This window comes from Bos taurus, chromosome 3, assembly GCF_002263795.3.
Source record: "Bos taurus isolate L1 Dominette 01449 registration number 42190680 breed Hereford chromosome 3, ARS-UCD2.0, whole genome shotgun sequence".
Classification (NCBI taxonomy): Eukaryota; Metazoa; Chordata; class Mammalia; order Artiodactyla; family Bovidae; genus Bos; species Bos taurus.
Genome location: NC_037330.1, coordinates 27,947,856 through 27,975,316, shown reverse-complemented (window position 1 = coordinate 27,975,316; position 27,461 = coordinate 27,947,856). Strand labels below are relative to the sequence as shown.

Genomic DNA, 27,461 nt, shown 5'->3' with positions numbered 1-27,461 from the left:
TGCTAGGAATTGTAGGAATTACAAAGAGGAACAGGACTGGTCTAGTTGGAGTAATAAGTACACAAACAGCTAATCTGAAACGCAGAATGAAAGCATATTGTTAATTCACTCATTTAGCAAATATACGTTGAGTACCTACTACCTGCCAAGGCACGAATCAAGATATAGGGAATCAGTGGTGGACAGGGTGCAAAAGTTCCCTGCATTAAGGGATCTTAAATTTAAGGGATATGGACAGAAAATAAAGCACAAATAGGGACTTCTTTGGCGGTCCAGTGTTTAAGAATCCACCTTCCAATGCAGGGGACATGGATTAGATCCCTGGTTGGTAACTAAGATCCCACATGTTGTGCGGCAACTAAGCCTGCAAACCCCAACTACAGAAGCCATGCACCGTGACAAAGAGCCCATGTGCCACAATGAGACCCAGGGCAGCCAAATTAAAAATTTTTAATAAAAAAATAAACAACTTGATGTTTAAAGAAAAATAAAGGACAAATAACCAACAAAGTGTCAATTGATGGTAACTGCTGGAGAAAACAGATGGTAAAGGATTTGGGAATTACAAATTGGGGAAGTGCTACTTTGTAACAGGAAAGTCCCATGAGGTGATGTTTACAGAGATCTGATGAAGAGTGGCAGAGAGCTATGCAGAAATGCGGGAGAAACATTCTAGGCAGAGAGGATGGCCAGTGTGAAGGTCCTGAGGCAGGAACGTGTTTGGCTGAAAAGAGTAAACATTCCCCTGCAGCTGGGGCAGACAGATCCCTGGGGAGAGCAGCAGAAGATGAGATGTCAGAGGCAATGGAGACAGCCCTTGCAGGACATTCTCAATCATAGTGAGGGCTCCGGACTTTAAGGACAGAGGGAACCATTACAAAGCTTTGAACAGGAAAGTGACCTGATGTGATATATTCTGAAAGGAGCACTCTGACTGAACCTGCACAAAGCAGACCAAGTAGAAGCAGGAAGATCAGTGAGGCAACTCCTGCGATAACCTGGCAAGAGGTGGTGATGATCAAGACTAGCACGGCAGTGGGAGGACACGGTGAGAGGGGGATGTTGAAAGAACAGGGTGAACAGGATTCCCGCACGGACTCCGATGTGGGAGGAGGGAGGAAGAGGAGAATCAAGAATGATTCCAAGGTCTGAGCATCCAGCAGGAGGGGGCTGTAATTCACTGAGATGGAGAACACCAGGGAAGGCGCAGGTTTCAAGGGCAGAATCAAGAGTTTAGGTATGGACGTGGTAAATTGCGATCCCTATCGGATGAGAGTTCGAGTAGGCAGTTGATAACAAAATTTGGCGTTAACGGGTGAGGTCAAGAAGTGTAAATATAAATTTTGGAAATATTGAGATTTGAAAATGTCTAAGATAAGGAGCCTGGAGAGCTAACTCACTGAGGTTTAGTATGTGATTCAATTTCTGACCTTCATTCTTCTGTAGATGAAATTAAGTCTTCCTGCCCTGAGACTCCCTTGTCCCCTTTCTGTGCCTTCCCTAGTCAGTCTCTAGAAGCTTCTTGAAATCAGAGACTGTCTTATTTAGCTTCCTATTCTGTATACTGCCCAGCGTGCGCCTGGCATGTCAGAGGCTGCAAACCCTTGTTGAGTTGGGCTGAGCAAACCATTTATCAAATACCTGCTATACACCCAGGGCTGTGCTGTGTGCTATTATCAGTAGTATAGGACACCAGTAGAGAGTCAGTACCATTACACATCAACCAGGAAAGAAACCAAGAGGCCACCTGGAAGACTGAAAGGAGATGCATAGTCAGAAAATGGTCAGGAACCTAGAGTCTGGTTTGGTCTTTGTTACTTTCTGACATTGGCTAAGTCATCACAAATCAAATATTGCGTTTGTAAAATGATCTGGACTGATTACCTCTAAGAGTCCTTCCAGTCCTAAATTTCTGCCTCACCAAATTATGCACTATTTATAGGAGTAAAACTGGAGAATCCCAGGGACAGGGGAGCCTGGTGGGCTGCCGTCTATGGGGTCGCACAGAGTTGGACATGACTGAAGTGACTTAGCAGCAGCAGCAGGAAGAGATCTAAGACCAGATGGTTGTTGTTTAGTTGCTAAGTTGTGTCCGATTCTTTGGACAGTAGCCTGCCAGGTTCCTCTGTCCATGGGATTTCCCAGGCAAGAATATTGAAGTGGGTTGTCATTTCCTTCTCCAGAGGATCTTCCTGACTCAGGGATCTCCTTCATTGGCAGATCAGTCTTTCCCACTGAGCCACCAGGGGAGCCCTCCAAGACATGATGAAGGTTAGGAAATTCAAGTTGGGCTCTAGATGTTTTTTTCACACTCATGTATCTCAGATCAGATCAGATCAGTTGCTCAGTCGTGTCCGACTCTTTGCGACCCCATGAATCGCAGCACACCAGGCCTCCCTGTCCATCACCAACTCCCGGAGTTCACTCAGACTCATGTCCATCGAGTCAGTGATGCCATCCAGCCATCTCACCCTCTGTCGTCCCCTTCTTCTCCTGCTCCCAATCCTTCCCAGCATCAGAGTCTTTTCCAATGAGTCAACTCTTCGCATGAGGTGGCCAAAGTACTGGAGTTTCAGCTTTAGCATCATTCCTTCCAAAGAAATCCCAGGGCTGATCTCCTTCAGAATGGACTGGTTGGATCTCCTTGCACTCCAAGGGACTCTCAAGAGTCTTCTCCAACACCACACTTCAAAAGCATCAATTCTTCGGCGCTCAGCCTTCTTCATAGTCCAACTCTCACATCCATACATGACCACAGGAAAAACCATAGCCTTGACTAGACGAACCTTTGTTGGCAAAGTAATGTCTCTGCTTTTGAATATGCTATCTAGGTTGGTCATAACTTTCCTTCCAAGGAGTAAGCGTCTTTTAATTTCATGGCTGCAGTCACCATCTGCAGTGATTTTGGAGCCCAGAAAAATAAAGTCTGACACTGTTTCCACTGTTTCTCCATCTATTTCCCATGAAGTGATGGGACCGGATACCATGACTTCATTTTCTGAATGTTAAGCTTTAAGCCAACTTTTTCATTCTCCACTTTCACTTTCATCAAGAGGCTTTTGAGTTCCTCTTCACTTTCTGCCATAAGGGTGGTGTCATCTGCATATCTAAGGTGATTGATATTTCTCCCGGCAATCTTGATTCCAGCTTGTGTTTCTTCCAGTCCAGCATTTCTCATGATGTACTCTGCATAGAAGTTAAATAAACAGGGTGACAATATACAGCCTTGACGAACTCCTTTTCCTATTTGGAACCAGTCTGTTGTTCCATGTCCAGTTCTAACTGTTGCTTCCTGACCTGCATACAAATTTCTCAAGAGGCAGATCAGGTGGTCTGGTATTCCCATCTCTTGAAGACTTTTCCACAGTTTATTGTGATCCACAGTCAAAGGCTTTGGCATAGTCAATAAAGCAGAAATAGATGTTTTTCTTGAACTCTCTTGCTTTTTCCATGATCCAGCGGATGTTGGCAATTTGATCTCTGGTTCCTCTGCCTTTTCTAAAACCAGCTTGAACATCAGGAAGTTCACAGTTCACATATTGCTGAAGCCTGGCTTGGAGAATTTTGAGCATTACTTTACTAGCGTGTGAGATGAGTGCAATTGTGTGGTAGTTTGAGTATTCTTTGGCATTGCCTTTCTTTGGGATTGGAATGAAAACTGACCTTTTCCAGTCCTGTGGCCACTGCTGAGTTTTCCATATTTGCTGGCATATTGAGTGCAGCACTTTCACAGCATCATCTTTCAGGATTTGGAATAGCTCAACTGGAATTCCATCACCTCCACTAGCTTTGTTCATAGTGATGCTTTCTAAGGCCCACTTGACTTCACATTCCAGGATGTCTGGCTCTAGGTCAGTGATCACACCATCGTGATTATCTGGGTTGTGAAGATCTTTTTTGTGTAGTTCTTCTGTGTATTCTTGCCATCTCTTCTTAATATCTTCTGCTTCTGTTAGGTCCATACCATTTCTGTCCTTTATCGAACCCATCTTTGCATGAAATGTTCCTTTGGTATCTCTGATTTTCTGGAAGAGATCTCTAGTCTTTCCCATTCTGTTGTTTTCCTCTATTTCTTTGCATTGATCGCTGAAGAAGGCTTTCTTATCTCTTTTTGCTATTGTTTGGAACTCTGCATTCAGATGTTTGTATCTTTCCTTTTCTCCTTTGCTTTTTGCTTCTCTTCTTTTCACAGCTATTTGTAAGGCCTCCCCAGACCTCATATATCTCAGGTAAGTTCAAAAAAGAAGACACTTGATATATGCTCATTGCCTACCTATTGTTTTTGCAGAGCCTGGGTGTCATCTTAAAAAGAAAATGAAATATATGTATATAATGATAGCTGTGTTTTATCAAATCTCTCATATGTGCCAGGTACTGTTGAAAATACTTTATTTATTTATTTGGTTGCACCAGGTCTTAAGGTGAAGCACGTGAATCTTTAGCTGTGGCATGTGGGATCTAGTTCCCCTACATTGGGAGAACAGAGTTTTAGCCAGTGGCTCACCAGGGAAGACCTTGCTGGAAATACTTTACATGGATTATCTCACTTAATGCTCAGAATAGGTCTATGAGTAGAGTTGTTTTGTACAGAGGAGGAAACCAAAGCCACACACACACACACACACACACACACACACACACACAGATAAATCTCAAAAACCAATCAACCAACTCACTCTAACCATGTTTTATTCAGATTATAGAATTTTAACCTAGAAACCTCATCACTTACTAAACCTCTCACATACTAAATCACATACTAAACCTCTCCACACTCAAAGAGAGTCAATATAATTTTGATTTAACTTTTAAATCTTAGAGCAATTGAAAGAGTTTATTAACTAACTAGCCTTTTAAGACATAGTTTTCCCAAATGACACTGCATATTAAAAGAAAAGATTTCCCCATAACCTCAAGAATTGTTTATAACAAGTGGAATATTACTTGTAGATTGAGTCTAATTTTCTTGAACAGGCATGCACAATTCCAGATAGGCCGCTGTGCTTTCTATTCCAATCCCACTACTCAGAGATAACTAATGTCAACATTTTGGGTACACCATGTTGACATCATGCTGACAAGGAATTGTCTTTGGTATTCAAATTTTCATACCAGTTTAGTTTCTAGAAGTACTTCATTGTGACACAGGCCTGGCCCCTCAGAGTGTGTGATGGAGAAAGGAGGGGTTTCGTCTTGCCCAGTTGGTAACAATGGAGTCTTGCACAGGGGTGAGGCAATGGAGCCATGGCTTCTGTACTTTTCCAACGTGATGGCGCTTGCATGGAGCCACCATCTGTTTGCAGGGCAGCTCTGATGGCTGGGCATCTGATTTCAATAAGAACAGAGAGTGGCTCCATCCCATAGCGCACTAGCAGGCAGGCACATCTGCTCTGTCTCCACACTCCACAAACCAATGGAAAGTAGACAGTAATTGCTGTTGGAGCCTGTCCAATTGTTATGGAGGTCAAGTTTTGACCCAGAGCCTTTCAGAGCTTAGAAGCCCGGCTGGTATTGTTCTTTATCATTAGTTGTGTTGTCTCAATTAGGAAAAAAAAAAAAAAATCTATGAAGTCTGGATGCAGAATTCTCAAGTCTGGAATTCCTCCCACATGTGGAAAATAAGACTCACTCAAGGAAACAATGCCACTGTGTCTGGCACCCACATGCTTTGGGATCTGACCACAGAGAATAATTTGCACTTTATCCAAGCTCTCTTCACCTGGGGCTGATAAAGAGCTTCCACCAAGCAGAGCCACAGTCTGGGGACTGCAGTCAGGGGACCCCCGTCAAGTGACTCCTGTGGTGCAAAGTAAGTACTCGGTGCTTGTTGTCTTACTGGTGACCCATCCCTGCACTGGCAGGAGTCCTGTGTCACTGAAATGTTTGGGTAATTATTGGCATTAAGCCATTTTATTTAACAATGTTTAGACAATGCATGTAATAACATAAACTAGTTAATTGTTTCGATGTTAATAAGGAAAACACCCCCTTGATCTTCAGACCATGTGGGTTTCAGTAGAGTAAACAGATAGTCCGTGCTGCTTCAGGAGATGCTAAGTGGGCAATGTGAGTCTTCACCCTCTCAAAGACTGTCTCTCCCCTGGCCCCTGGCACACAACTTTCCCCTTCTCTGGGCCTCCCATCCCCTCTCTGGCCTCTCTTCTAGGACCCAAGGGGACTTCCCAGGGGCAGGTTGCACCCTGATCATGTGTGAATTAGTGGAAGATGAGCCCCCACTCACCACCTCAGCTGGATGCCCGATACAGCAGGGGTCCCCAACCTCCAGGATCTAATGCCTGATGATCTGAGGTGGAGCAGATGTAATAATAATAGAAATAAAGTACACAATAAATGCAATGTACTTGAATCATCCCCAAACCATCCACCCTCACTAAGTCCATGGAAAAAATTGTCTTCCACGAAACCACTTCCTGGTGCCCAAAAGGTTGGGGGCTGCTGTGATACAGGACAAAACCTGCATGCCTGCAGTCCCTCTACTGATGGGTGCATAGGACTCCCCTCTGGACTTCCTCACTGACTCACGAGATCTGCGCCAGGACCCTGGAATTACTGCACATTGCCAGAAGGGTCAGTAGGTACCTCTGGCCTTCAGATCAGTGGCAGAAGATGAATGGGGAGGGGATGCAGCTCCTCTGCATGGCAGCCAGGAGCTGTCTTCACATCCACCTGCCTCTTGTCTGCATCACTGTGGGCAGCTCACCCTGTGCCAACCTCCTTTGGCACATCTTCTTTGACCTCTAGCCACCCTCTCTCCTTCATCCTCTCCTCCATGCTCTAATACAGAGCACCCACAGACAGCCACTGCTCCAGCATCACCATGTCTCTGCCACCCTGGCGGTCCACCTGCTGGTCTGCCAGCTTCATCCTGTTTGGGGAGCCTCAATCCCTCAGCACAGCCCCTGCCACCCTGTGTGTGCAGTTTGCTAATCCAATAATCAAATTCAAGACTGGGTGTCAGTAATGCTGCCCTGATCACTTTGGGTTTTGCTTTTAAGGGAAGCTTGCTGGAGACTCACAGTCCACTAAGTGGCTGATGCCCACAATGGGCTATGGGAAGATAATGTTGAATGGCTTCATAGGACCCCGTAAGTTGGTCCTTGCATATTCATGCCTGGCTCTGGGCAGAATCCTAGCCAGACTCGCTGGTTGGTGTCACCCAGCTTTTACACCTGACTAGAGATTAAGCTAGAAAAATGGTTGAGTTTCCACAGCACAAAGGGTGCCTTCGCCAACATGAGCCAAGTGTGATCATCACGGGCTCCCATCCAGAAGCTGGGAGATGATCAGAGGGAATCAAGTAGAGTGTCCAGCTTCTTTTCCCAACCAGACCCTATGGCCAGTATTTTCCTTCAAGATTCCCCATCTTACAGCCCTGCTTAACCTCCTCCTCTGCACCTGCACCACCATTTACAACCATTGTTTGTTCCCCTATATTCTGTATGCACAGCAGACATCACACACACACACATACACACACACAGGTGCACACATGCCTTGGGAACAAAGGTACTTCCACTGCAAAACATCCCCTCTGTGATGTCCACCTGCCTTCCTGCCAGTCTTTGTTAAGAACTCAAAACTCACTTTTTCTTTTGGCAAATCCCTTTAGAAAACTGGGAGGACATTTGAGGGTACAAGGATGGGAGAATTGACTGACTTTTAAAAACATCACCAAATCATATATTCCGTGAACTCTGACCTGCACTTACTTGGCGTTTCCTGTACCTAGAAGCAGACTGGGGAAAACAGTAGCGGTGCCATCTCCTAACCTCATGCCCTCGGCTGGGCTTTCAGCCCCTGGTTCTTGTGCCCCCAGCAGCCTGAGTTATATTAAGGAAGAACAATGTCAGCCTAGCAGCCTTAGCCAGGCTCCGAATTCCTGAGGGGTCACAGCCTGATTGAGATCTGCCTGCCAAGTGTCTCATACAGCACTGGGCAGGCGTGGGTGGTTGATAAATATCATTAGATGGCAAGGGGGTGACGAAGACCACAAGAACGGGCTCTTTCTTAGAAGCCACATGGCCCCGGGTCTGATATAAACAGCCCCAAGGCCTAAGTCACTTGTTGACAGTGCCTTTCTGGGAACAGGCTCTTGGTAGAGACTCTGCAGGCAGGGGACAGGCATTTGGCTTAAAGGGCAGGGTTTGTGCTGCCCACAGCAGGAAGCAGGTGGAATGTAGAACCATCTAGGTAAAGATGGTTCTCCAAAGGAAAGGGACCTTGATTTGTAGCATCTTCTGCTTTCTGGGGTGTAAATACTCCCACCACAGCCAATAGCAAGATACTGGCGTGACTTCACTGAGCGTGAAGTTGGGAAGGGAAGTTTGCAGTGGAGTAGGTGCGAGTCTGCTTGAGCCCAACTCCAGCACACCACTATCAAAAAATGCTTCCTGGATGAGGTAGGAAGCCTTCCCTTCATCTTGGGGACATCCCTCCTTCTCTTTCTCTTGCCTGCCTTTCAGATCGCAAATGAATCATGCCTTTCTCCAAGAACCTCCCCTGCCTTCCTAGGACCCCTCCCCTCTATGATGGCACATGGATCTTTCACATGAGAATTCAGAGTGGAAACTGCTCATTCCTATCTGTTTCTTGCCACTGTCTCCCTTTCTGGTCTGTAGCCCTAGGAGGGAGGAACTTTGTACAGTTTTCATCCACCTGGAATCACAGGTGCCTCACACAGCTCCTCGCACAAAGTTGGTGCTTATGAAATAGCTGATGAAAGAGTGAGAAAAAGAAATGAGCTAAGACCTGAGCTGGACTTGCCTGCTAACCTTGAGTTTAGACAAGGCACTTCACCTGCTAGCTTTCTGGCTCTTTTTCCTTTCTTTTAAAAAATGTGTATCTATATATAAAGACTACATGATTTTGCATGATTCTTTCAATGCTAGGAGTTTATGGATATTTCAGTCAGAAACATAGAGCAGTTTTTGAATGTTGGCAGCTGCTTCAGCAATATCTCCACTTTTGTGTGTGTGTGGGGGTGGGGGGGTTGGTTATAAGTGTCTGTGCATGTGTGTCTATGTGTGTGAATGTGCGTGTGTATGTATGGTGTGGAGGGTAGACAGGGGCAGACAACGGAAGCCTGAGAAAAGGGAGAAGAAAATCTCATAATAAAATGTTTCCATTTCCTTTTTGTGTCCAAGGCCACTGGGTCATAGAAGAATCCATATGACAGCCAGCCCTGTGGTATTAGATTCATCCCAGTGATTCTTTTTCCCAAAGGCTGAAGGCTTTCTTGGAATTAAAACGAAGTAAGAACTTCCAATCAGTTCCTAAGTCCCTTGTAGGCAGGTCCAAGTCTGAAACATCCTTATATCCTGCTAAAGCCCCGAACAGTGCAGAGAGAACCCAATGACACCTGCTGAATAGTTAGCTTTAAGCAGACCTCACCTTGGCAGTAAGAGTTAGTCCTAATCACCAAGTTTGTTGGGACCAAAATGTTCCTCCATTTTTCTAGGTTTGCCCGGGAACATATGGGCAGAAACATCCTCAGGACATTTTATAAATTTTGGTAGCTTTGATCATAAATGAGGCAGCTTAAAATTTATTTCCCCTTGAGTCCAAGAAAGCTAAAGGACCCTTGTCTCCAGGATTTCTTTTCTGTCCCAGTCTAGCAAGAAAGAATGGCAAAAGCTAAATTCTGGGCCCTGGGCTTCCCTGGTGGCTCAGCAATAAATAATCCTCCTGCCAACACAGGAGACACGGATTCGATCCCTCATCCAGGAAGATCCCACATACTGTGGAGCAACCAAGCTCGTGCACCACAACTATTGAGTCTGTGCTCTAGAGCCTGGGAGCTGCAGCTACTGAGCCCACACGCCACAACTACTGAAACCCTCATGCCTAAAGCCCATGCTCCGCAATAAAAGAAGCCACCTCAATGAGAAGCCCGCACACCACAACTAGACAGGAGCCCCCACTGGCCGAAAGTAGAGAAAAGCCTGTGCAGCAACAAAGACCCAGCACAGTCATAAATAAATAAACAGGTAAATATATTAAAATTATTTTTAAAAAACTCTGGGCCCTTTTCCTAATTGCTGCAGAAATTCATTTCAAGGGCTACGGGCCCCTTGCTTTTGTGACTATCCCAGAGATGAATGGTGAGAGCCAGGTGGCACCACCTCCAAAGCCCTGTAAGAAAGGAAAGGAGCTTCCCCCCTCCATGCATAGCATGGCATCGCCTTTCCTCATGATGAAGCCACGTGGTGGCAGGGAGAAGATCCCAGAAATCTGTCGGAGTGACTTTCAGCTGGCTGTAAATGCCCCGAGACAGGGACAGACCCTTGCACATGGAGGAAGGCTGCTCCAGGCTAAATCCTGGAATAGTGCTTAGGTTGTACGTGTCATATATAAGCTTCACCTGAGTAAAGAGTTGAGAGAGGACCTGGCATGTAAAAGACAGGCTGTGATAACAAAAGCCGTGACAACAAGAAGGGTAAACCTTTTGAGCCTCAAGTGCTATGTGAACCACCTACAAACATTATTATATTTAATCATCACCGCAACTTTATTACTCCTATTTGATAGATGGCTTAACTGAGGCTTACCTCCACAACTGAATAGTAGCCACAGTGATACCACGATGTTGAACTTCTGCCTTCCTCAGCTAGGGATTATATCCCAGTGTTTTAAACTCCATCCCCTTCTCTTCTCACTTCACAAAGACCTTAAACTTCAAAATATTTCCATGAGTCATTGACTGAAGTCTGAAATTTTACTTTCCAAGATTTTAATAACGTAATGTGAGTAGCTGCCGTTTGTTGAACAGCTTTTAGGTGCCAAGTACTGTGCTGTTACATGTACGCTCTCATTTAGCTCCTGCTTTATAAAGGAGGTATTGTTATTATTCCAGTTTTACCGTTCTGCCAGGCTCCTCTGTCCATGGAATTCTCCAGGCAAGAATACTGGAGTAGGTTGCCATTCCCTTCTACAGGGGATCTTCCTGACCCAGATATTGAACCCGGGGCTCTAGATTCTCTACCATGTGAACCACCAGGGAAGACCTGACAAAGGAAATATTGTTATTATTCCAATTTTACAGTTCAGAAAACCAAGAATCAAAGAGAGTTTCTGTAATGTATGTGAAGTCACACAATCAGCAGGAAAGAAGGGCCAGGGCTCTCCTTTTGCTTGCTCTGTTGTCTGTGTGTGGTTCACTGCCTTCTGACCAAGGGAATCTGATGGCTGCTGAGAGCATCTGCCCCTGGAATAAGCATCCGTTTGAGTCTTTGTCAGCCACGTATCTCTAGCGTGAGTGAAGGGTCAGAGATCACCTTTTGATGGAGCAGAAGTTTGAGAGCATCATACCTCTGTATACCAAGGAGACCTTATGATGGAAGGGAGCTCCAGGAACAAGTTGACAGAAAGGTTGTGTGACCAAAAAGTCAAGTTGAGTGTTCCTGGCTCTCTGAAGAAGCAGGGGAGAGATGGTCAGCTCAGGGGTGTTTTATGACTTCTGAGGCCGTGTGACAGACAAGCTCATCACCTTAGCTCCATGAGGCACATGGGGCCCAGGAGGCTATGAGACTGCGTCTGTGGGAAATCAGTATTTCTATGGACTGAGTCAGGGCTAAATTCGACATTAGGGCGATGCAACGCATCTGAATTTCATCACCATTAAATCACTCTTTAGACCTTGTAAATGTTCCTAATGATATTTTTGGTAGGTTGGAGTAAGCTGTCTACATCTGAGGTGTATTACTTTAAACCTACATTAACAGACTCATAAAATAAGGTGTTGGCTGGCTAATCCCCTGTAGTCATACCCTCAGAAGTATCCAGGCAGCAGAATGAACCAGAGTTATGACTAAGTGTCCTGAGGTAGCCCCGAGGGCACAGACCCTGACCATACATGTCACTTGGAGGAATTGTTAGGATGAGTGGAGCTGTGTACCTGGAACCAAGCACTCCCCTCCTCAAAGGCTCCATAATCTACAAACTCTGGACTCCTGAGACCCTGGAAAAACAATCCACGATCTGAACCCACTCCTCTCAAGAACTGGACATTAACATCCTTATTGCGAGGCATCATGGGGAGGCCAACCTGGGGCAAGGGGCACCCACTCATCACCTGGATGTGCTGCTCACAGATTGTACATCATCACAGGTGGCATCGTGGGGATTGCTTTTTTTTAATTGAGGCATAGGAACAATGTTTGGCAATGGGTCAGAATGTTGGAAATTAAGACTATCCTGGAGCCATGATTTTCATAATTATCTCATGTAATATCTCATGATACGTGGGGCAGTGAAATGTTTATTCAGGGCACAGTCTCTGCCTGTGAAATCTGATTCTACCCTTTACTGGCCTTTCTAGCTTCTTAGGCCCAACTCAACAGTTGCCTCACTTGGGTCCTGGAAAACTGATAGCAGAAGAACTTCCAGTTTCTTGTCCAGAAACTATTAATACAATCAGCCCTTCAGGATGAGCTACTTAGAGACTTTCCCCTGAAGATGACCTCTCTTCCCCTTTCCCCCACCCGCTTCCTCCCTCTATACTGACCTCTGTTCCTGATCTGAACCAACTTGAGCCTAGATTTCTCCTTCCTGCTCCTGCCTTTCTCCGATTTGCCTCTCTTTTCTGGCTCCTCTCTTCAAGCATACATCTAAGACCCCTGAGCTCTCCAACTTTGCTCTATATCCTATTGAATATTGAAATCCACAGCTGGCTCTAATCTATAAGAGGTGCTCCCAGGTATATTCATACTTCAGGGGAAGTCACACTTCCAATGCCCTGCTCCATTTTGGGTCAGCTTAGCTGAACAGGTGGGGACTGCACAAACTTGCAAAACAGCCCTCCAGGAAGCCTTCCCCCACAAGCTGGATCCTATTGATGGTCTCCTTTCCTAACCTTCTGTAGTAATCGCTGTCTGTGCTATATGCATCAACCATTTATTCATTCACTCAACAAATACTTCTTGAGCTCCTATATATGATGAAGCCCTTGATGAACACAACAAAGTCCCTGTCCCCATTCTCACATTCCTGTGGAGGAGTCGAATAATAAACAAACAAACAACAACAACAAACAAACAAACAAATAATAAAAGTAAGCAGTATGACATAAATAGAGCAGGGTAAGGGGAGAGAGTCTACTGTGGCAGGGTTTGGTTGAGTGGGGATAGATGTATTAAGTTATAGCGCTCAAGAGATGTAACTCCCAAGCAGACCTAAATGATGATCAAAAGCTAACTATGTGAAGAAGATCCATGGGCAGCAGTGTTCCAAATAGAAGAAACAGCAGGTGCAAAGGCCCAAAACAGTATCAAGAAAGATGTGTTGAAGATACAACAAGAAGTTCTGTGAGGCTGCCACACAGGATCCTGGAGGGAGGATCAGGGTCCAGATCACATACATGCATTCTCCACTGCACCTTTCTGACATTTGGAGCCAAATGACTCTGTTGCTGGGTGCTGTCCTGCGCATTGCAGTGTGTTTAGCTGTATCCCTGGACTCCGCCAGCTAGATGCTGGTATCAGCCCCCTACTCCCTCCACACGTGACAATCATGGGTTTGCCATTTTTGATGTTTCCAAGTGTCCCCTGGGTTAAGAAGCACTGAAATAAGGCCATGGCAAGAGTATGGATGTTATTCTATGTGTAATTGGAGGCTTAAGAGCTGGGAAATAATGTGACATGATTTACGTCTTTAAAAGGGCACTCTGCTGTTAGGTTAAAAGGTTGTAGGGAACAAGAGTGGATGCAGGGAATCCAGGAGGAAGTCTCGGTAGTAATCTGGCTGATAGATGGTAGTTTGGACTGAGAAGCAGTAGTGGGATGTGAGAAGTGCCCAGGTTCAGTATTTAGTTTGAAACCAAGAAGACTTGCTGGTAGATTGAATAGAAAAGGTGATGAGCTACTATGTGTAAAATAGAGAATTAATGAGAACCACTGTACAGCACAGGACCTCTATTTGGTGCTCTGTGGTGACCTGAATGGGGAGGAAATCCAAAGAAGAGGGGACAAATGTGTACTACGTATGAATGACTCACTTTGCTGTGCAGAAGAAACTGACACAGCAGTATAAAGCAACTATACTCCAATTTTAAAAAGCACTAGCTTGTTTGGATGGGCTTCCTTGGTGGCTCAGGTGGTAAAGAATCTGCCTGCAATGTGGGAGACCTGAGTTTGATCCCTGGATTGGGAAGATTCCCTGGAGAAGGGAACAGCTACTCACTACAATATTCTGGCCTGGAGAATTTCACGGACAGAAGAACCTGGCAGGCTACAGTCCATCGGGTTGCAAAGAGTCGGACAAAACTGAGAGATTTTCCCTTTCAGGTTGTTTGGCTAAATAGGCCAAGAACTATAGAGAATATACTAGTAGGCTTAAGAGGAAGCTTCTCCAAGGGAGAAACTGTACACTGTTTCCAGTTGTGTCCCTCTAAACTAGCAGAAAGAACATTGTAGAATGTTTGTTGAATTAATAAACATGAATAAGTGAATGAGAAAAAATAAAGGTGATGAGGAAGGTCTAATCAAGGATAATTTCCTGATTTGGGGTCTGAGCAGCTGGGAATAATGACATCATTGTCTAAAATAGGGAAGACTAAAATTAGACTTGGGAAAGAGTAGTTCAGGGGTCAACAACTCTAAGTCTGAGATGTCCATTAGATGTCCAAGTAGACATGACAATGGAACCTGAGAGCCTGGAGCCCAGGGGAGAGGACCAGGTTGGAAATAGACATCCAGAAGTTGTAGAATGTATTTAACGCCTGGAGAGGCTGAGATAGACCATGTAGGAAGAGAGGAATACAGATAAGAAGGGACCCTGGGCTGAGCTCCAGGCACTCCTATATTTAGAGGTCAGGAGAGGGAAAAGCTGGCAGAGGAGACAGAGGGGCCATTAGGAAGCTTCATGTCCTGGAAGCATCCTGCAACCACATCTGCCTTGGACTGTCCCCAGCCAGGTCACCAGCTAAGCAGAGAGCCCCTCGGGTACTCATCCATGATTGGTGCCAAGGACCTCTACAAAGCCAAGTTTTGGACAAGCCAAGGACTTAGCAGGAGTCACGTTGTTTAATCTTTACACCAAGAAGTAAGTGCTACGAGCCCCATTTCACAGCTGAGGAAACTAAAAACTGGAGAGCTGCAGGAACTTGCCCTGGTCACATGTGTTTTCAGCCCCACTCCTGGGCCTGCAGTTTTGAGAGTCTGCTTCCACACTGACGCTCTTTCCACGGTGCCCTTGGCCTCCGCCTTGCAGGGACCCGCTCTGCCTGGCACAGGCCTCTGTTCCCACCATGGCAGGAGCAGCTTGTTTCTTCCCGGGATTATGTGAAGTGCTTTCACATCTGCTACTGCATTTGAGACGGGCAGGGGGGAGCTGGGATGGCACACACAGAGCAAGTGACAGTCAAGGTCCCTCACCTAACTCAGGGTAGAGCCAACACTGGTGCCCGGAGTCTCAAAGTCCTTTTCCGGGGTTCTCACATCTCACCTCTTATACATACAGTCAAGGTGTCTCCCCAGCTGGCAACTGTATTAAAGGCAGAAGGTCGTTCCAGTATCCAGGGACAAACTTATTCTTCTCATTTTACGGATTAAGAAACAGAGGCTCAGAGAGGCTCTGTGATTTGTCCAAGTCACACAGCTAAGAAGCTGACCCAGAAATAAATCCCCATTCTCCTAGCTCTCAGTATGACAGAGCAGAAATAAATAATCTATATCTGACAACCATTTTTCTTTCTTACATAACAACTTTCCCAATCCATAAAAGAAATAAGCTTCAGACAGGTTTCTGGAATTTTCACAAGCATGAGTGTTGCCAGTCATAATTCTGGTTCATAATCATTAAAGAAGTGAAAATGAGTAGAATGTGGATATTCTGTGTACTGTGCCAACTTAAAATTACTTTTGTTATGCTTAATCACAAAGGTGATTTAAAAATAACCTACAACAAATAATATTTGTTGCTTTATTAAGCCCTCTAGTTTCTGACATGTCCCACTCTTTTTTAGAAAAATTCAAAACAATACTCAAAAGTTCCACTCCCAGAATATTTTCTTTCATTTCCAAGATAAATGGAAATGGAGATGCTGACACATGGGTGTGAAATCTGGAGTCAGGTTTTGGTGTCTGACCTCCTCGAAAAAGAAAATGAAAACATTTCTAAGTGTTCACACTTTTGCCGCAAAAGGACAGATGCAGTACCCTTGAACCCAGATGAAAAGAAAGGTAACTCATTTCATGCATAAGAAACATTCTTGGTGGTGTGTCATGTTCTGGGACAATTGATTCCATTTGTCATTGCAAGTTTCAGAAAGGATGGAAATATGCCTTTTTCCCTCCCTTTTGGGCACAGAAAATGTAAGTCAGCCTCTGCTTTTTCCTAAAAAAACAACAACAGCAACTCAGGTGCAACAGTGATGGATTTAAACAGCCTCTTAGCTGCTTTGTTTATGATCCAGTCAAGATCCTGATGCTTCACTCAATATAACCCACCTGCTAAGGAGCAAGGGGCTGTATATGATGTGACAAATGTCTCTCTTCTGCTATAAATGTTTTTTTTTTTTTTAAAGATTTTTTGATGTGGACCATTTTTACAGTCTTTATTGAATTTGCTACCATATTGTTTCTGTTTTCTCTTTTTGGTTCTTTGGCCATGAGGCATGTGGGATCTCAGCTTCCCAACCAGGGATGGAAAATGCAGCACCTGCATTAGAAGGCGAAGTCTTAACCACTGGACTGCCAGGGAAGTCCCTATAAATGTTCTTTAACACGTGCAACTGGCCTGATGGCGTGAATTTTACAGGGGATGGTGGGATGAGTTGTGGTAAAGAAGACTCTTACAGAGATGAAAATTATAACACTCCCACTTTCTCCCCGTAAGCCCCCGTGCCCTGCAACCTCAAATAAAGATGTCTTAACTGCCTAGAAAAAACCGCCTAGAAAGGAGCATTAAATCTTTGGTCTGGACAGGAATTCAGCATTTGAGGAGACGTCAGTAATAATCCTCTTTGAATCTGAGTGGTGAAAATGGGGCCCTGTTGGGGGTGGGGAGTTGCATTTTACAGAGAGAGAACAGGAATGAGCCCCAGGGGAGCATGGGGAACACAAGAGGCAGAAGGTGAAGCTTCCGCCTGAACAAAGAGGCAGCGGTTTGTCATCGTTGAGCTGTCCTCGGGGGACTGCATTAGCCAGGCTCTCAAGAAAATTGGGCCACGTCACCTCTGTGGCCCCTGGTATGGGTCATTCTTCCATGTACCCTCAGCTGGAGAGGGGAGGTCTGGGGTCAGTGACAGACTGTGGGCCAGGTTGAGGGCTGGAGTCAGGATTAGGGTTTGGCTCACCTGAAGCCGTCAGCTCCAAGGCCCACACTAGGAGCCTGTAAGCTGTTAATAGCAGGAGAGAAATTGAAATCCTCCGCACTGGGGCAGCCTGGAGCCTCGCTCACAAGAAAATGTTAGGCTCCCTGCTCCGGGCAGGGACTTCTTAAGAATTTGACAATGTCAACATTTTAATAGTATCTTAGCCCTGTTGTCCTTATAAAAATATACTGAGAAGGAAAGGATGTGATTTGTGGGAACAGAAGCTCCTTCCAGAGCCACTGTACCACCACATTAGGACCAAAGAATTTGTCCCGGTCACAAGGCTGGGGAAGGCTGTGATGCTGTGATACCCCGCTGATGGTTCTCAGTGACAGGGAGGGGGATGTCTTGGGCCCTTGGGACAACTACTGTCATGATGATGTCCAGGGAACAGAATCACAGAAAGATGCCTCTGCCAACATGAAATAGAAGAAAGAGGGTAGAAAGGTAGGGATACAGACAACATACCATGCTATTGTTTCTTTGCTAGGCTGGCCAGAGATTTCAGGGACAAAAATATTTAGGGAGGTCATCATTTTAATGAGGCTGAGTAGTCTGAAAGAAGAAGATAAAGAAGGAGTAGGCAGAGGGGGAAAGGAGAAAACCATTGATGCCAGTGGCTTTTGCTTGCTTAGGTCTCCTTGATGGCAGACCCAGTACCAAGCACTTCATACATCTTTGTCATTTAATCTACACAATAGCCCTATGAGGAGGCAATTAGTCTGACCTTGCAAATGAGGAAACTGATGCTTAGAGAACTTAAATTCCCTAAGATCATACAGCTAGGAATCACAGAGCTGGGGCTTAACCCCAAGCTTGTCTGGCTTCAGAGCGATGCCCTTTTCTAAACCATGCTGTTGTCTGTGCCAAGAGCTTTTCAACTTTTTTAACTATGACTCATAGTGAAAAAATACATTTTCCGTCATGATCCAGTTTGCACACATATTGTGTAAACATATATACAATTAAAACAAAGTTTTCACACATATTTCCCTTTGTTCCATGCAATGCATGTTGATTTTTAAAAATTTTACTCTATTTCTTTCTTTAAAAAAAAAAAAGTTGTACCACTTAATTGATTTCTCATCTCCCTAATAGGTCCCAACCTATTAGGTCCCTTACTTTATTCTATGACAATGGGTTTGAAATTTTTTCAACTTTTTGCTTGATCCCTTTGGATGCTGGGCTGTATCTCTGTTTCTAAAGCAAGCTGCTAATCATGTACCCTGGACCATCCCTCTGGTGAGGGGACATCATTAATCAAATATTTCAGAAATTACAAATATCCGACAAAGCCGTTTGCTTGGAAAAGAGTCAGTCCAGGAAACCATCCAGAAAACATAATCGCTGATCTCAGGCACCGACTAGTAATATTTTAAGCAATTGATGCATGCTTTCGCAAAAGAAACTATTTTCTCTGCTTTCAGAACTTACAGGACACATCTGCTCTGACGGGACCATGCACAGTCACCATCTAACAATAAGTGCCCAAGGAAAAGAATAACGCAAGGGTCTGTGAAGACTGTCACTCCATCATCAAGAGTAGTGTTGTCTTTCTCAGTTTTGGGTGAGTACACCCAGGATCTGAAATTTGATTGCTTTGCAGTGGAGTGCATATGTCTTCACCCTGGTTTAGAATTTGGGGTGATTTTGTTTCAGCAGCTAGGGGCAGGAACAGGATTGATCGAATCAGATTTCGATCATGGAAAGTAAGGTCCTGATCAGGTGGCTTCAGCACAAGTCAGCCTGAGGAGCCGCGGACTCAGTGACTTCACTCCAAACAATGTGCATGCTAATTGAGAAAACATGTTCCTGTGATGGCCTCATGCAAAAATCCAGATTTACATTTTTTTTTTTTATTCCTAAGAATTCCTTGAATATTTGCCATGCGTGTCTATACAGCCTCCCGGAGTACTTTTCCTTCTTATGGAGTAGAGTTCTGTTTTTCTGCTGTTGGCCCAGCTCAGGTTTTTAAAGTGTGGGATTCTGACAGAGCAAGCGGGAACGGAGTCTCAGGCCTTGGGGAGAAGCAGGAAGAGGGCAGGAGGGGAGAAAAACAGCCTACAAATGCTGTCCTTCTCTGGGGACAGGAAAAGCAATCGAAGCCCAAGTCCTCAGAAAGCCACTGTTCACAAAGCTCAGTGAATGGCCCTTCTTCATGTTTCTGGTCCTTCATGTCCTCTGGACTAGCTAAACCCCACCCACCCAGCATTAGGACGGAACTCAGGCTCACTGGGCACCGCCAATGTTTCAGGCTCTGGACTAAGTAAGGGCTTTCCAGCCCTCCTTCATCTCACCCTCGCAACTGTCCCCTGAGATTCGCCTTATGAGTCCCTTTTACAGATGAGAAAACTGAGGCTTAGAGTCATTATGTGGTTATAGAGCCAATAAGAGACAGAGATTGCGTCTGAAGCTGGTTCTGTTTTATGCCAGGGCTGCTTTTATACAATCCTACCTGGCTGCAGGACATTCCCTTCCTCTAGGAAGCCTTCCTAGAGGACACTGGTCATTCAAGCCTCTCAGAGTCGATGGGAACTTCTTCAGCTAGTTTCCATTTTGATACTGCTCTCAATTTCTCCAAGTGTGTCTATCTGGATAATAAGATGAAACTGCAGGCAGGTTTTGTTGATCTGCATAGATGTTTTGAAAAGTGAAGGATCTACACACTCAAGCATAAAGTTTGAATTCTTGGAAAAGTTGGAAGATCTGGCCACATTGGGTCTACAGACCTGCAAAGCAACAGATTGTCTGTCCTTTTCTGATGGGGCATTCCCTCTCTAGTTCTCTGCAGCCCCCACCAGCCTAAGTCTTACCTCATATTATCTGATGAGCCTCTGAGGCCATTTAAATTTTTATTTTAGAGCAAGCTCCTTGGGCAAAATTTATATTTATTATGACTCACCACAGGGCCCAGGCCCCTGGTTAGCATATTAATCAAGATGCTCATTGGAAGAAGGCAGATCCATCCATGGCCTGATGTTGCCTTCTCAGGGTGGGGACTGTTCCCCGCTTTAACCACAGGTTATGTGCTATTTAGCAACAGCTGCCCAGCCACTGACCCTTGGGGTGGGAGAGCATGAATGCCCGGCTGACATAGAAAATTTCACTTCCTCCTCTTCCTTCTCTTGTGAACTTGATAAGACACATAAAATCCTAAGGAAATGAGTTGTTGGAGGGAGAAGTTGTTATGTGGGGGTAAGGAACCGAAACATTCTTAAAGCTGCCAGTACAAATGGCCATTCTCAAGAAATGCCTTATTTAGAGAGCATTACATAACATCTCTGAGATACAAGTCTGAGAAGTTTGCCTCTGAAAGAAAATCGCAGGAGAATATCTCTGAGTTTCCTTTCACTCTGATATTATGAGGCCGAGGTAGTTCAGAAGATGAAATGTTTGGTTAAAATTCTCCCCCAATGAGAATGTTAATTACAGAAAGTCAAAATGACGGTGGGTAAATTCCTAGAGAAGATTTGATGCTTCCAGAAAGATTTCTTATCCCAGGGCAGCAAAGCTTTACGCATACAGAGGCATAAAAAAATGCAGAGATGGTGTTGCTCAATCTGAAGCGAAAAGCATACCTCAGATCAGTACCACTGAGGGAGAGAACGACAGAAAAGAGCTCGTGTTTGCTGTGTGCCTGCTCAGCTGTGTGCCAGGCCTGTGCTGGCATCCCACCATTATCACCCCACTTGAGGTGCACAGCCCAACAGAGCAGGTCCTACTGTTACCTCTGTTTCACAGAAGAGGAACACCAGGTACAAGAGACGCCCGCCTGCATCTCTGCTTTCCTGGCGCTCATCTCCCTCCTCCCTGCTTACTTAGTCCAGCAGCGTTCAGGAGCATGACTGCTCTTTCTTTTGAACAGTCCAAAGGGAGTCTGCCTCTCTCAGCATCTCCCATACAGCATGGGGGGCCTCGATACCTGGTTATTGACAAGGATGGGATGGCACCCTAGCATGCTAACCTCCAAGCCAGGTCTGTGCTGTGCTATGCTTAGTCGCTCAGTCATGTCTGACTCTTTGAGACCCCAAGGACTGTAGCCTGCCAGGCTCCTCTGCCCATGGGGACTCTCCAGGCAAAAATATTGGAATGGGTTGCTGTGCACTTCTCCAGGGGACCCTTCCCAAGCCAGGTCTGCTCAGGTCCAAACACGGGATGGCGTTTCACTAGACTGGACAAGTGAGAAATGCAAGTCACTTTAACCCCGCGTCAGATCCACAGTGACTAGGGGCTTAGACAGTACCTCCCTCTCTGGACCTGGGCTGAGCTCTCATGGTTTCCAGCAGGCAGCCCTCCCTGGGCTCACTTGGGAATGTGTGTGGTGTTCAGACAGATGATATATTCCACCAACCTGGCTACCGAGGGGACAGCCAAAGGAAATGGGAAAATCGGCCTATCTGTGTACCAAGTAGCACATACTTTGTGGTTACTGGGAGCCTATTCCGTAGCAGTGGATTTTAACTGCCCTTAGTATGGAACAGCTTCTGGGGGAAGCTTGGGCTGTTTATTCTCACTGACTTCAGAGCCAGATCATTCCACTTGCAGAGCTCTCCACCTGCAGAGGCCACCGCAGGCAGTGCCCAAACCTCTCCATCTGCTTACCCCAGTGGGGAATTTTCAGGGAAACCCTGACTGTCTGACTGACTAATAATACTACTACTAATAAAAAGATTTTCCACGTGTGAAAGAGGTTGGCCAAACTTGGGAAACCCAAAAAGCATTGTTGCTAGTCTTACTTGACAGATTGCATCACCAGACCAGTCTCAGTCTCATCTGGGAATCTCCTTACATCTCTAATGTCCTTTTTTTCTTTTTTTGGCCTCATTAGGAATCCACTATGAACCCTGCCAGTTCTACTTCTTTGGTAGCTTTCCCTCTTCAGCAACTTGGGGGTGTTGCTGTTGTTTAGTTGCAAAGTCGTGTCCAACTCTTTTGCAACCCCGTGGACTGTAGCCCACCAGGTTCCTCTGTCCATGGGATTTCCCAGGACAAGAACACTGGAATGGGTTGCCATTCCCTACTCCAGGGGTTTGGGAGTGGGTAGCAAGCAGTAAAATCCTCCAAAGAAATTATTCATTTTAGCCCTTTGCACTATGAATAACCCGAATGACCCCATTTTTTGTCATCCAGTGAGACCTTGTGGCAGAGGTAAGGATAAGTGAGAATAAACCCAGTGTTATATGTACCATCCCTCCAGTGTACATTGCTAGCCTACTTTTTCAATTAAATGTCACATTATTGATTCCCATTTACTCTCACAGCTTGGGCACGGTTGTATTAATTTGATATCAACATGTGCCCACATTGTATTAAGTGTTGTCAGTGCCAGGGAGGGCTCTGCTTCCTCGCTCTCTCATTCAGAGAAGTGACCTCCTGGTGCTACAGTGTGATCCATTTAGTAAAGGAGAGAAGGATTTCCTCCCAGTGCTGTGGACACCCGGGGCAGGCAGTCTGCCGGTATTTTTAATAGCATATGGCAGAGAAGGAAGCCGCCATGCTCTAATACCACCAGTCCCTTCCCCCCAACTCTTTCTGGTTTTCTTTTCATGTGGGCCATTTGTAGTCACACTCTACTGACAAAAGCAAAGGATGATGCCCGCAGGACCACGGCACTGAGTTTCCTGAAGCCTGATACACTGGCTCTTGGAGGATGAAGCCCAGGGCTGGATCCCTGAAGCCCCAGTTCAGTGATTAAGTAGAAGATGGCCTGACCATAAGGCCTGAAAGAAAGGTCCTTATTGGTAATTGCCAAGGGAGTTCTCAACTGGGAGCAGTATTTCCCTTTTAATAAGCACTTAGCCTTCCATGGGGGAGAGGGGATTTTGGGTTGTCACCATTTCTGTCATTTTGGTAGGTGGGGCAGGAATACTCAACTTCCAGCATTACAGAAATAAGTCACCCTTAACCAAGAATTTTCTCCAAATGCCAACAGCCCCACTGAGAAACACTGTTAATATACTACCCTTCTCCCATAGATTGGGAAAGTGAAGGCTGTGAAGTTTAGTGACTCGCTCAAGATCACAAAGCTATTTTCCCTTCTGTCTTACAACTCAAAAACTACCACAAGAAGTTTACCCAAAATATAGGAGAGAAATATTAAGAGATTGTTTCAGTATAATTTCTCTTGAGGCAAACAACCTCTAGGAATTCTTCCACAACATGTAAGGTAACCCATAGAATAGAAGAGTAATGAAAAAATCATGAAGCATAACATCTTTTTTTATTATGTGATTTCACTGTTCTGGTCTTGACTAAATTTTGTGCTTCAAGGTCTATCATCTCGGCTTAAATAGGACAATTCCATCCCTATGCATAACCAGCCGAAAGGTCAATGACCACAAAGCCTCAGCTTCTCCAGCTACGTTTCTGCCTTGGGGCCATCTCGATTTTGCTACTATTTAGAGGTTGGATGTTAACCATCTCCCCACTGTCAGGAAGCAAGGTCCCTGGCAATTGGTTGGGGAAGGGTCTTTTCCTCTTCCTTTACTTGCTAGAGGCCACAGAATGCTGTTCTGTGAAACTGGCCCAGAGTTGATTTCTCAGGACTGGCTGAGCCTAGGAGCTGACAGTTTAGTTGATGGTTTGCAAGTTCAGAAGTGCCAGTCAAAGAAAGAGAAACCCTCTGGGAACATGGGTTGTTTGCTCAGAGATATCCAGACTTTATATGAGTCCTCAGCAAGCCTTCTACCGCCTGCTGAGGGCAGAGTGTCATTTTTCTGTGGCTCCAGTGCAGTTGCCACTGAAATAAGGCACTCCATGAATGTGCAGCCGAAGTGCTCAGCACTCATTTAAAAGGAAAGTTGTGTGATTTTCTCATCAGTTTAATCTCAGCAATGATGAGAAACTTCCCTCGGGCTCCAGCCCTGCCCTGCCATGCCCTACCCTCCCTGCTGATGTCGGCAGCTGGGGCCCCCTTCCTGGACACTGGACAGATTTTTCTCTGGAAGAGGAGAGTGTGAAGCCTCATTCCCTGCTCCTTCTGCCCCTCCAGGTTGAGAAGATCTGTGGTGGGAAGTAGGAGAAAGTGAGCAAAGGTTAGGGATATGGAAAGTCCCTAGTACTAGGATGGCTGCCCCGAGTGGAGCCTATTTTCCAATTCTCAAGTGGGTCTGGGGAGTTTTAGGGTGAGATGGCTGTCCAGGGATGGTGTGGCACTAGCAGCTGCTATAAAATCCTCTGAGATACTTCTACAGTCCTATCAATACATGTCCCCAGTTCCCGAGACCTTGGTTCCCCATTTCCCGTGACCTTGGTTCCCCATTTCCCGTGGTGCCTCCTAACATTTTTCCCTTCAAGGTTGCCCTTTTTCCCACCTGCACAAAAATGTTGGCAAAAGCCTGGGGGAGGATTTTGGTGGCATGTGCTGTTAATCCCAACCCCCTTCAAGGACCAGAGTCTGAGGAACATTCATTTCCTCTCTGAGTCAACACCAGCAGGGCCAGCCTCAGACCCCAGACCACTCTCACTCACCCCCCAACCCCAGTCCTCAGTTACCTCAATGTCCAGGAACACTGACCACGGTGGATTGACATTTGGGTTGCCCAGGCTGACCTATGACTTCTCCACAAAAGAGACCCTTCCAGACCGAATGGAGTCTTTGTTCAGTGGGTCTTCAGACGGGGAAAGTTTCAGACATTGGATAGAAAATAGTAAACACTGCCCAAGAAGAGCTGGCAGGGCCTGATGGCTGTTGTCCTTCTGCACCACGTTGAGAAGGAGAAACAGTCCCCTCCAGCAGACTTAAGTGACAGCTTCAAGAGTCTGAAGACCCTGGAGAGACGATACTGGTGGGTCTGCCACTGCCCTTTCTGAATTTAAGAATGCATGTGTGGGAAAGGTGGGGGGGGGGGGGGGGGGCGGGGTTTGGCACTGCAGTGGTTGCGCCCAGAGGATGGAGCCAGAACAATTAATCAAGTGCCTTTTCTCCAGGATTTCTATTGGCTTCAGATGACAGAGGGGGCAGAGATACCCAGGAGAGTCCTATTTTGGTTTCCAGCTGGGAACGTGCACTAAGTTTTCCTTAATACCCATAGCACCCAAAGGCTTTGCAGTAACACACTTTAATGCATGAAACACCCATAAATTATCCGACAAACTGTTACAACTTCCAACCTGGAACAACTTGGAAAAACCAGCCTAGCAAGCACGCTCTTTTTTAATCTCTCAAGTCACTAGAGAAGAGAAAGTTCAAGCAGAAATCACCTTCCATGAGAATCTCAGAATTTTTTTTTTTTTTTGGAAAGCAAAAGGAGAGTTGTGATCAGAGTGAAGCCGCTTGTTTATGATTGCTCAAAGATGCCGCTCCTTGACCCCAAGTCCTGTCTCTCCCTCCTCCGGGTCTTTGCCGCCTGGACGTAAGGCGCTGCCCGCCCCACCCCTTCATGCCAACTTCTCCTACACCTGGTAGCAGACAGCTGGAGGTGAGGCGTGTGACCCACGTAGCAGGACCTTCCATGGAGATTGATCAGCAGGCTTCCTCTATCAACCCTGGGGCCATCACCCAGGACTCCCAACCCTCCAGCGACCCTGGCTCCACTCGTTGCACCAGGTCCAGAGCCCCCTGCCCGGCCGGTCCCCATACCTGGGAGCAGCGTCCTGGGGGCAGCGTAGCACATGCGTGACTGGGCGCACACCGCGGCCCGCGCTCGCCGCGCATTCGCCCTCCGCGATGCAGACCACCACTCTTGCTGTCCGGGAGCGCTCACAGCCCGCGCATCCCTCTCTCCCGGCTTCTTTACTCTCCCTCACTTGCGCTGTGTCCCCCTTCTAACCCTCGAGCTAGTCTGGCACCGCGGTGCCGCGACTGCAGGCGCCAGGGTTGCCTCCCGGACTTCGGACCATCCATCAGGAGATCGGGAACTCCACGACCTGATAGAGCGCTGCTCCCCACGACTCGCCCGCCAGCAGAGGCTCCCGCGCTCCCGCACCCACTCGGGACGCTCCTCTCACCGCCGCACTTCAGCCCGCGGGACCTCGGGGGCGGTGGTGCCCGGAGATCTCGCCAGACCGCGATCCCTGCATGCCCTCCCCCGGGAGCCTAGCCACGCCGGCCCGCGCCCGTGCCCGCGCTGCACCCCTCTCGGGCTCAGCTCGGGGCAGCCTGACTCACCGCTGCGCTCCCCTCCGGCTCCCAGCGCTCTCTGCTGTGCCGGAGCGCCGAGCTGCTCAACACAGCTTCTTGAATTCTTAGCCCCTCCTCCCTGAGTCACCCACTCCAAATCCTTTCCCCCACTCCAACCCTCCCGGGCCCCAGCCCCGCACCTGCTCTGGCCAGGCGGAGGTGCCCGCCAGCGGGGCCTCCTGGGGACGAGAGAGGTTGGTCGAACTTGCCCTGGGAAGGCTGACTGGACCCGGCCTGGGAGGGGTTCAACCCTACAGAGGTCAAAAGGAAGCGCACGCGGTTGGAGGGGCCCCGCACGCAGAACCCGGCTGACTGGGGATTTTCTGAGACACCAGGCCGGGGTACTGGTTGCCGACGCCCACTGGCCTACAGGCTCGGGGTGGGTGGATTTGCCCGGCTGACCACGCACCCTCCATCTCCCCCACGCTTTCCTTCAGCATTGCCTGCAGCCAGCGACTGGAGCCCGGCGGGAGTGTCCGTCCCTGTCGGACGTCACCTTCCCTGCCCTAGGCTTCTGCTCCTCCTGCTCCTGGCAGCCAAAAGAGACAAGTCCAGAGACCCCTTTCTCCCGGGACGCCTCCTGTCACCCTGGAAGAAAAAAGAGCACCCAGGGGAGCTCTGCATGATGAAGGTGCAGAGGCTTCTCTGACACGAGGGAGGGCTGTGGCCCTGAGAACCCTATCCCCCTAGAAGACCCTTGGGGGCAAGGGCAAGTCCTCTGTAGAGAAAAGGTACAGAGCACTTAGGCATCAGGACCTAGAATCAGAGCCTTCACTTAAGGCCCTGACTCAGGAAACTTCTTTCCTGGAGTCCCTGATCTTTCTGAAGTTGTAGTCTTGTTTGTCTGTGCGTGATGCCTGCATTTTTTCTGGATAGAGGCTGCGCAGCTTTCATCAATGTTGTAAGAGTTCTGTGACTCTAGACTGACCTAGGAAGACAGCCTTCCACCCTACCCCAAGCCTTACCCAAATTCTTCTTTTCCTCCACCATCTGTGCTTTCCGTGGGATGGG

The 27,461-nt window shown here is 46.8% G+C and overlaps 1 protein-coding gene across 4 annotated transcripts in view; it reads right to left on the bottom strand.

Annotated features, from left to right (window-relative positions):
- NGF (nerve growth factor) overlaps window positions 1-26,687 on the bottom strand; it is a 58,374-nt gene extending 31,687 nt beyond the window's left edge. Inside the window, exon 1 of one of the 4 annotated variants that reach the window (XM_059881561.1) lies at window positions 26,591-26,687. Coding sequence is in view for 1 of the 4 variants with exons in the window: in XM_024984621.2 (XP_024840389.1) it covers window positions 24,824-24,861 (38 nt within the window). In the remaining 3 variants the exon portion in view is untranslated. Of the gene's footprint in view, window positions 1-24,823; window positions 25,119-25,910; window positions 26,067-26,438; window positions 26,480-26,590 lie in introns of those variants that run through there. The other 3 variants (XM_010803102.4, XM_059881564.1, XM_024984621.2) reach the window with 3 other exon arrangements.
- Between the last annotated feature and the right edge of the window lie 774 nt (window positions 26,688-27,461).